This window comes from Coturnix japonica, chromosome 18 (assembly GCF_001577835.2).
Source record: "Coturnix japonica isolate 7356 chromosome 18, Coturnix japonica 2.1, whole genome shotgun sequence".
Lineage (NCBI taxonomy): Eukaryota > Metazoa > Chordata > Aves > Galliformes > Phasianidae > Coturnix > Coturnix japonica.
In genome coordinates, this window is record NC_029533.1 from 9,250,636 (window position 1) to 9,261,077 (window position 10,442).

Genomic DNA, 10,442 nt, shown 5'->3' on the forward strand with positions numbered 1-10,442 from the left:
GGCAGGGCTGAGCATGGGGCTGCCCTGGCACTTCTCCCCCGTGATTTTCCTGAATCAGTGCTCATGAGCCACAGAGATCATAGGGGTGAGGGAGCACAATGAAGAGTTTTTCTTTACTTCTTTTTTAATAGATTTTTTTTTTTTTTAAATAGCTGAACCTTTTTGTACACAAAATTATTTATTGATTTTCACTGTAGTGCTCAACTCCTGGAGGGTTCCCTCTGTGCCCCACAGGGCAGAAATCATCCCAAAGCTACAGCCTCCCCCTCCAGCTCCTGCAGCCTCAAGGTAGGAATGCAATGCACTGCAATGCACTGCCAGCCTTGGGGGCTTTGGGGCGCACACACAGCCCCAGCACGCACCTCTGGGTGCCTGCAGCTCTCTATGGACCATGGCATCACAGAACGGGTTGGGATGGAAAGGACCTCGGGCAGACCCTGTTCTATGGTTCCTGTTCCCAACCCAAGGCTGCAGGCAGTAGGAATGGGCTCACTGCACTGCACGGAGCCCAGGCAGAGCTGAGGGCTGCCCACACTGCCCAGAGAGGTGTGTGCCCAAAGGGCACAGCTGTGCTTTGCCTGCACCCCAACACACCCACAGTTCGTGTTCGAATAAAGAGTGCTCCAGAGATGGCAGAGATTGAGCCTTTTCTTACCGGTGTGTGTGTGCATCTGCCAGAGAAAATACAAAATAGAACAGATTGCCATACCTGGCATTGAGCTGAGTGCTTTTCCAACTTCCATGCCCAGGGACTGCCTGGATGCGGCTCCTCAGGTGGGTCCTTCCCTCCACTGCCCCTCCCAGCCCTGCAGACTGGCTCTCGTATCAGCATCGACCTGGTAAAGATAAAATCTCTGCTCAGAAACATTACCTTTCCTAAAACAAAACCCTCTCAATTTTGGCTGCCAGAGCCATGGGTTATGGCAGGAATGAGACACACATGGTGCACTGACATCACTCCTACATACACCCTTACTCTGCTTTATCCCACACTGCTCAGGGGAAATACCTCCCACAAGCACAGTGGGAAAACTGAAGAGCTGCAGGAAAGCAAAGGGCTGCAAAGGGGTTCTCGTGTTGTGTGAGTTCAGTGGGAGCTGAACCCACCAACACAAACCCAGCAGCCCGGGGTCAGTGCAGGGCCTGCATGAGAGGCAGCAAGGAGCAGGAAATCAAAAAGCTCTGCTCCAAAAAGAGCAGGGAAGGTCACAGGAAAGGCCATGGGACACGACCTGAGTCATCATCCCAGTGCTGCCATAGCTTTCCATCCCCTCCTCTGCTTCTTAATCATCTGTTATTTGAGGGTGCGTTTTGTTTTGTTAGGGGAAAAAGAAGTTTATCGGGGTGATTTGCTCTGAGGCGTGTCAGAGACAGGGGAGGAATCCAAGTTAATCATTGCTGTCCGTGTGGAGCTGGAAGTGGATGCGGCCAGAAGTCCCAGGGCAGGGGGTGATGATGGGGCTGCAGCACACGGTGGGGCTCAGCCCTGCAGCAGGAGCACAGCGGGGCCTGGGCAGGGCTGGGACAGCACTCTGCAGGGGTCCTGCCCTGCTGAATCTCCCACCAGGAGCACCCGAATTCCATGGGGAGATGCATGAAACACATGAGGAGAATGCAGAGCTGAGCATCGCCAGCACAGAGCCTCATGGGCTCAACCTGCCCAGCTCTGACCGTGACCCAGTGGGCGCTCACCCACCAGCCCCACAGGAGACGTCACTGTCATGATTATCAGCAGAGGGAAAGGAGGAAGGGTGTGGGCTGCCGGGAGCCGCAAGGCTCGCAGCATTCCTCAGAAAGCCCTTGGGCAAACACAGCCGCTGGGCACCAACCTCCTTCCTCCTTGGCTCCTGTTTACAGATCCGCTTGGCCCGGCCTGGATGCTGTTAGTGCTAAGCGCACAGATAACACCAATAATAAGCACCTTGTTGATAGCACAGGGGCAAACTTCGCTGATAGCATTCAGCTGTTTGCCCTCAGCTTCCCAGTAAAGGCAGCTGCTCCCACACAGTGATTGGAACTGCCTGGGACTGACCCAGTCAGCTCAACTCATCCTTTTCCATTCAGCCCCACTCCTGCCTATGTAACAATCGCATCTCTTGGTTAAACTTGGATCAATACACCTTAAACATCTGCCATTCTGAGAACCACAGAATCATCTGGGTTGGAAGAACCCTTTATGGCCACCCCACCTCCCCCCCCACTGCCCACATCCCTGCTGTGCCCAGCACCCTCAGAGCTCTCCCCCCTCCACATGCCGCCACGTTGCTGCTCTTTCCAAGAAACGTTTCCTGACACCTCAGCTGAACCTCCCTTGGCTCACCTTGACCCGCTGCCTCTCACTCTGTCACCACCGTTGTTCAGCATGAAGTTCTGATTGCCCCCCCAGGGACCCACATCTCTGAGTCTAACTGAGCTCCAAAGCCAGAAGACACGTCAGGCTTTAAGTGCAGCTCTTTGTAGCCCTGATGCACAGCCCTGTTAGAGAAAACCATGGGCACACGCCCAGCACCGGTGTTTGTTTGGGCCCTTCTTTAATGGAAGAACCTCTGATTTCAGCCAGTCTTCCTCACCCCAGGATACGGACTCCTGGCTTCCACTTCCCAGTTCAACTCAACTTAGGCTGAAAAACAGCCAGATTTGCTAATGCCTCACATGCAAGTCATCAGCTCTGCTCAACAGAGCGCCCAGCAAACAGCTCCTGGGTGATCCCAATTCCCTACAAAGCCCCCAGTGATAATCACAAAAGCAGCCTGCAGCCCTGGACAGCCCGATGGTGCCCAGGGAGCAGCAGAGCAGCACTTCCGTGCTCCTCCCAGCAGGATGGAGCTGCTGACACTTTGGAGCATCTTCCCACAGGGAGTCGCAAAATGCTGCATCAGATACAGCATCCCAGAGCCGAGGGTTGGGTCAGGCATTAAGCAGCACCGCTTTACCGGCACAGCTGAGCCACAGCGGCTGCTCCGGCACACGCTGGGCGTTCTCACCTAGAAGAAGTGGGCCCCATTTGCTCTTGTTTTCCATCCCTTTCGTCACATCCCGACGCACGATAACCCGTGTTCCCCACCCACTCCACCCGCTGTTGGGCTCTCGGAAGCTTTTCCCAGCTCTCACCTCCCAGCTCACGTGTTTGGCAGCCGCAGGAGCCGCAGTGCTGCTGGTGGCTCATCCTGGGACACAGGCAGCCCCTCTCCTCACATTGTGCCGGGCTCAGTCAGAAATGCCAAACCCTGTTTGGAGCCACACAACCAGAGCGATCAGCTCACCACAAATCCCAAGGCAGAAATCAGTTTGCCATGCAATATGAGGGGAAACAGGGACGGCACAGCTTGGACCCAGAGCTGAGCCCACAGGGTCTGTATGTGAGGGTCTGGTTCTGAAGTCAGCACTTACAGCTCAGAGCCATCCCTCCCGAAGCCGCTCTGCCAAAAATGCTCAGATTGGAGCAGTCCCCACACTTCGGCTGGACGATGAGCTTTGTCTTTTGGAGCAGTTGGGGTATCTTTGCCATGGGTAAGGACACAAAGTAGTGGCTCACTGGAGAAAAACCTTCAGAACTGCCTGGAAACAAAGGAGTGGGGATGGTGAGTGGATGTTAGCCAAAGCTAAGTGCTCCCATCCCAGAACAAGGCTCACACGAGATTAGCCTTGAACTTGCTCAAGCCATGGCATGAATTAGTCACAGCGGCTTGTGGTTTTACCAGTTGGCACATCCTGTGCCAGGGCTGCTGGCATGGGGCAACCCAGCAGGTGCATAAAGGAGCCGTTCCCCATTGGTTGCCCTTGTCAAAGACAAGAGCGTCTTGCTGACTAATTAATGTAATGACAATAATAGATCCAAAGTAAACAAGGTGGAAAAAGAAAATCAATGGGCTCAGAGCAGAGGCCACACTGAGCGGGGAGCAGCGCTGCCGGCACCTCAGCCCGGCAGGAGAGGCACAGAGCATCGCAGCAGCACGGCTGGGAGGTAAGGATGGCTGGGAGGTAAAAGGACAATTGGGAGGTAAGGACAACTGGCTGCTCACAGCAGAGAAGATTTTAGGGTACGGGGCCGCAGCAAGCAGCTGCCATGCACAGCATCGCCTGGGCACTGGGACCACCAGGATGTTCTCCCTTCTGGTTCTCCTGACACCCTGGGCTCTCTGCTCACTCTGTGCCCCTAGAGCAGGGTAGGAGAGGGGAGAGCCCCTCGTCAGCTCTGTCATGACTTCTGCAGCCATACAAAGAGCCCATAAGCACAAGGAGGAGGTTGGCCCCTCCAACCAGAACCAAACAGCTCTGAATTTTAAAGCAGGTCTGAGCTTGCTCTTCATTCCTACCTATAAATCTTGGAGCAACAGAGAGAAGGAAACTTGAACGTGGGGCTGTGCGTGGAGGTGAGAAAGGTGAGGATGGGAAACTTGGCGCCTCTGGTCCCAGCAGCTCCCAGTGCTGGTGGGGCAGACATCAAATACCCATTTTAACAGCTGTGTCTATCTACATCTTTTGGCAACACGACCTTTTTCCTGCTACCCTACAATGACTCTGTCCCCAAATACCAAACCCCATCTACTCTCCTGCTCACCCAACTCCCTGTGTAACCTTCCTTCCCCTTTAACCCCTCTCTGCTGCAGGTGACCCACAGGCAGCCCAGCCATGTCAGGCAACAAAGCTTCCAAGCAAAAGCCTTGCCACCACTGTAACAGCAGGTCAGCCTCGGCCCTGCCAGGCACCTCCACGATCCACTACGAGAAGTCGTGGCTGTACCGGCACTGCTCCCTGCAGCAGAGGGACAGGCAGGCTCAGAAATCGGGGCAGCTCTTCTCGGGGCTGCTGGCCCTGAACGTGGTGTTTCTGGGCAGCGCCTTCATCAGCAGTATGATTTTCAACCACGTGGCCATCACGCTGGCAGATGTCTGGATCCTGCTGTCCATCCTCAAGGTCTTGTGTCTGATCTGGATTATCTACTACCTGCTGGGCACCAGCCGGCAGCCGCACGCCGTGCTCTACCGGGACACCCACGCTGGGCCAGTGTGGATTAGGGGTAAATCCTGCTTTAGTTCATCATCCCATGCCTTCCCCTTTCCTCCCAGCACTTGGAAAATACAGAAGTTCTTTCCTTGCCACTAAGAGTGTGAAGCCACAGGAGGAGTCAGGGCTTTACCAGGGCAGAGCTGGAGCCACTGGGAGGAAGCAGAGCAGCCAGGAGAGCCCTGAACTCAGCTGTTCTCCATCCTCCTGGGCAGCCCCACGCTTTGGTCCCTTCTCAAAGCTGTGCTCAGCATCCGAGCCCTGCAGCCCTGCGCTGCCCTCCAGGTTTCTGCCCTGTGAGTCATGTTCCAGTGTGACACCAGCTTCCATGGAAGCTTTCTCACACTTTGTGAGATGCCACTTTTCTAAACAACCCTGTGTCTGTCTAAGAGGAAGATTCCAGTTAGTGCAAGCCTTGATAATTAGGTGTGGAGAAGTGAAGAAAGCTGAAAGCTGCCTAAGGACCTCATGCAGAGTCAGAGGGGGGATGGGGGAGCAGCAGGAGGGTCCCAACCTCTGCAGGGGAGTGATGCAGAGCCTCAACCTCACGTTCACACCAGGGTATTCAGAAGGTAGAAACAATCACCTGCATCCACTTACCTCCTTCACTCCAGAGTGCACAGAAAAGGCTAAAAACTGCTCCCACCTGCTGTCCAAGCACAGAAACACCTTGCATTGTCCCAGCACCTCACACCAGGCAGAGCACATCACCAGGCTCAGCAGCCAGGCTGCCCTTTCTCAAAATCAGGAGGCCTCCATGCAGACAGCAGCCCTGCTCAGATCCGGGAGTCCTCGCTCCCCATCCACCCTCGGATGCTCCACGGACTCATCCCTGTTCACTCACTGCTGCTTTGCTGTTCACCCAGGGTCACTGCTGCTGTTCGGCACTTTCAGCATCCTCCTCAACGTCTTTCAGATCGGCTACAGCGTCATTCAAATCAACTGCAAATCCAAGGTTGAAATCGTGTTCCCCAGCATTGAAATCCTGTTTGTTGCCACCCAGGTAATGCACGTTCTCTGTTCTATTGCTGGGGTGAGGGAAGCAAGGATGCTCAGGAAAGTGAGTGCACACCAAGTGTTCTCATAGGCACTGAAGTAGCAAAGACCGTTTCAATATCACCATGTGAACACCTGATGTGCCAGATGGAGAGACAAAAAGATGTGGAAAGATGTCACCCCGGCTCTGTGACACACTGCAGGACCCAGATTATTTTGTTTGCAGCAGCAAAACGGGGAGAGAAAAGAGGAAACTCCCCAGGAATGTCTTTGCACCTGCCTCCCTGCATGCAGATACATCCCCACCAAAACCCTTTGTGTGCAGGAGCATCTCACAGGCAGAATTCCCACCTCCATGTGCCATGGGTGCAGGCACACACGTGCTGGAGCCGCTTAAGGATGGCAGCGCACGTGCCAGTGCTGCTCAGGCACACAACACGTCCTGCCAGGCAGCCACATGGCTCTGTGCTGCCTCTCCATGCCCCTGCACACAGCACTGCCGGCTGCACCCCACTCATGCTGTGCTTGTTGTTGATCTGCAGGCATTTTTCCTATGGCATCACTCTAAGGACTGCATTCAAGTTCAGCACAACCTCACCAGGTACGAAAAGGGGAAAAAAAAACCCCAACTTTCTGCTTCTCTAGAGAGAAGCTCTTTCTTTCTGTTTGTTATCCTCCTCATCTCTGCTAGACCTTCACCTGCCCTCACCCAGAGGGCACAAACAAGAACCAGGCTATGATCAGACTGGACTCGTCCTCCTTCCATCCACTCCAGCTCTCCCCTTCGCTTTGCACTCACCCTCAACTGCTACAAAGCTCACTTCTCTCTCTTGTTCCCAAATACCCTCCCACCACTCAGGAAATGACTCCTCCATGGGGGTGGTCTCCCTGCTCCCATCACCAAGAGATGCCCCAGCCTTCCTTCCCACAGCTGCACCCAGGTCCAGGCTGGTGTCATCAGTGAGCTTGCTCTGCTCCTCCACAAACAGGAAAGCCATACACCACTGCCCATACACAGAGCAGAGCCAAAAGCACAAGGTTTGTGCACATCCTTGCATGTGAAAGCAAGAAGCAAAGGGCGGCACTCCAAGGCAGGTGGGCACACAGTCAGGTCATAAACCATCTCCACAGGCAGGGCTATAAAAGCATCTTTCTGCTCCTCCAGGTGTGGGCTGATGCTGACCATCGCCACCAACCTTCTGCTCTGGCTCCTGGCGGTGACCAATGACTCCATCCACATGGAGATCGAATCCCAGCTGCGAGAGGTGGAGCAGCGCCTGGCAGGCAAGGCTCCTTTCCCCACACCCCTGCTCATGTTTGGCTGACGCAGTGGGCTCAGCAGTCCTCAGTCACAGGGATTCAAACAGGACGAGCAGCTCCTCAGAATCCCGAGGCTCCCCCATTATCGGATGTTGACCATCTCCCCCCTAATAGCTGCCTTCCTCTCCTTACATCCAGGCAATGAGACGGACACATGCACGTGCCCAAACACAACCACGTGCAAAGTCTTCCAGAAGGGCTACATCCTGCTCTATCCCTTCAACACTGAGTACTGCCTCATCTGCTGCTCTGTGCTGTACGTCATGTGGAAGAACGTGGGGCGACGCATCAGCCACCACCACATGGCTCACGTCAAGCCCAAGTTCAAGCTCCAGGGAGTGGTCTTCGGGCCACTGCTGGGTGCTGCTGCCGTAATCATTGGGATCTGTGTCTTCATGATGTACCAGATCCAGGCCACGGGCTCAGCCCCCAACTACCAGGTCTTCGTGTTGTATTATTCCTACTACATTGTGCTCCTGCCCCTGATGTGTGTGGTTGCAGTTATTGGGACAATCATCCACACCTTGGAAAAAAGGGAGCTGGACACGTTGAAGAACCCAACCCGCAGCCTGGATGTGATCCTGCTGATGGGAGCAGCCCTCGGCCAAATTGCCATGTCCTACTTCTCCATTGTCGCCATTGTGGCCACCAACCCCAGGGACATGCTGAACAGCCTCATTCTGTCCTATTCTGTCCTCCTCATCTTTCAGTACATCACCCAAAACATATTCATTATTGACGGGCTCCAGCGGCAGCCATTTGTAGCAGCAGAGGCCCAGCACACAGCACACGCTGGGCAGCTTTCCACAGTCCCAGAGCTGCCTGGTGAAGGGGTGACCACACCAAGCAGCAACCAGGAGCACTCACAGACCTCTCCCAGCAAGGAGGATGAACTGAGTGAGGAGCACAACCGTGAAGCCCAAGACCAGAGGAGAGTGAGTGTGCTGGAGCTCGGGCAGGAGTTCCGGAGAGTTTCCTTGTCCTACATTCACACTTACTCTCACCTGAGTTGGAAGAGGAAAGCATTAAAGGAGATCTCCTTCTTCTTGGTTCTTTGCAACATCATAGTAAGTATTGCTTTCTTTGCTACATCACAGCTTTGCTGACTTGTGGTACCGAGACAGACCTGCACCTTTCTTAGGGCCGCCATTCTGATCAGGAAAGCTTTGTCCACCAGGATTCAGCCTTCTGGGCAGCTCAGACAAGGCTGCTTTGTTAACGCTCCACTCCCGGAATTCCAGGCTCCCTCTTTTACCTGAAACATGGCAACGCTTCCAGGGAAAGGCAGGAGGCAGCCAGTACATCCTTAGAAGCCAGGGAGTTGTCAGACTCACTCAGGGTGCTCCATGGAATAGCTGGGGGAGGGTCCTTGTAAGCAGGTCTCCAGTACTGGAACTCACTCGATAAAGCAAACTTTCAATCAACATCAGTTTTCATTGCAGCTTTAAGAAAGGGAAAACAATTGGCCAAGTGAAATTGTGTGCAAAGACGAGACTGCCTGGGGCAGAGCGAGGTCAGTGCTGGGTTCCCAAGAGTTTAACTCTGTTACACTTGTAGCACAGATTCAGCAGCACAACTTTCCTGCTCTTCTCTCCGATTCTCTTGCAATATTCCTACAGTTCCTTGAGCCAGCGCTGCGATAGCAGTGCAAAATGACAGTCTGCCATCCCCTGATGTGTGCCGTTGTTTTTCCCTTACCCCTCTGTAGCTGTGGATCATGCCCACGTTTGGGGCTCACCCCGTGTTTGAGAATGGGCTGCAGAAGTCATTTTATGGCTACTCCACCTGGTTTGCCATCGTGAACTTTGGCCTCCCACTGAGCGTCTTCTACCGCATGCACTGCGTCGGGGGGCTCCTGGAGGTCTACGTGTCAGCCTGAGCCAGACGAGGCTGCGGTGAAACGGGGCTGAACAAAGAGGCAGGAAGCAGCAGCTGTGCACGTGGAAGCTGTTCAGCTTTTCCTCTCTGGCTTCTGCTTTGACTTCTTGCACAACATCTCCATGAGCTTCCAAAGAAAAGGAGGAGGTTTTGTGTTGCTGCTTTTTTCCTCCAGAGAGAACAGAATGAAAACTCATTAACAGGCTGCATTACTGCTTTGCAGAATCTCGCTGGTACTTCTCAGTATCTGCCAGTGGATGCTGCATAAAAAGTGGAACTTTACCAGCTGCTTCTGAAATCTCCCAGATAAAAGAAAGCAAGAGCAGCGAGGGCTGACCTGCACTGCACATAAGGTCTAAATGCGGACAAGGACCACCACAGCCTCAGTGCTGCTTGCCACCACCCCGCAGCACAGAAAGGCCCTAAAAGCACACCCACAATCATTCACCAATGAACCATATGTACACTCTATACATGTCATTTCCAAACAGATCGTGGTGCTGGTAGTCACTCTAATGGCCAGCACAGGTTGATTCTGCTTGTTCCCATTGCTGACATCCAGCATACCGACTTGTGCTGCTCTTGTAGGACTCTGCTGCATTGGAACATCACACTCCTGCAGCTCTCAGTGCCAAAGAGAGGACAGGCCTGCAGGTCTGCACCATTTCAGTGCCTCTCTTCCCACTGCTGGAAATGGAAGCAATAACATTACTTTGCCTCAGTGAGAACAAACACTATTTCCCCTTTCAGGCTCTCTCAGTCTCAAGTAAGGAAGCCACATCTGATCTTTACTTGATGCTACTTACAATGCTCTCACCAGTGTGCACTAGCAAAGGTCCCACCCTCACACACAGAGCCATTTCAAGGAAGACCCACAGCACCCACGGCCAAACCTCCTGCAAACCTTCTCCACCCCAACACTCAACCCCACAGCTGCTTCGCACACCCACAAGCATTTCACAATGTCCACACAGAGGATTACAGTTATGTGGTGTCTGACCAACAGCTCTATGCACTCTGCAGGTGATGCCTGCTTGGAAAGCACACAGGAGAGCAATGGGGCTTAAATACTGCAGGTCTTCAATACAGACTCTGATGAATGAAAATAAAGACAGATTGAGAACTTATGTGTGTGTCTGGTGAAATCTCTTTTCCGCTCTTCACTGACCAAAGAGTGGCCTCAAAAAGTCAACCGAGCGTTCAGAGGTCAGACAAGATTTAAGGGCAGGTCCTTGTTTACA

General features: G+C 53.6%; 1 protein-coding gene across 1 annotated transcript; it reads left to right on the forward strand.

The window, feature by feature from the left end:
* The first annotated feature begins 3,891 nt into the window (after positions 1-3,891).
* Positions 3,892-10,319, forward strand: OTOP3 (otopetrin 3). The gene is made up of 7 exons (XM_015880199.2): positions 3,892-3,964; positions 4,611-5,020; positions 5,874-6,010; positions 6,546-6,604; positions 7,169-7,287; positions 7,462-8,390; positions 9,032-10,319. Exons 2-7 carry the CDS (start codon positions 4,633-4,635, stop codon positions 9,200-9,202), a joined length of 1,803 nt encoding a protein of 600 aa, XP_015735685.1. The 5' UTR covers positions 3,892-3,964; positions 4,611-4,632; the 3' UTR covers positions 9,203-10,319.
* Positions 10,320-10,442: the final 123 nt, after the last annotated feature.

Excerpts from the sequence above, each read along its gene's own strand:
- OTOP3 (XM_015880199.2), top strand. The coding sequence starts at position 4,633 with ATGTCAGGCAACAAAGCTTCCAAGCAAAAGCCTTGCCACCACTGTAAC. Across the intron at positions 5,021-5,873 it reads TGGGCCAGTGTGGATTAGGG|GGTCACTGCTGCTGTTCGGC; the intron begins GTAAATCCTGCT and ends CTGTTCACCCAG. Across the intron at positions 6,011-6,545 it reads TCCTGTTTGTTGCCACCCAG|GCATTTTTCCTATGGCATCA; the intron begins GTAATGCACGTT and ends GTTGATCTGCAG.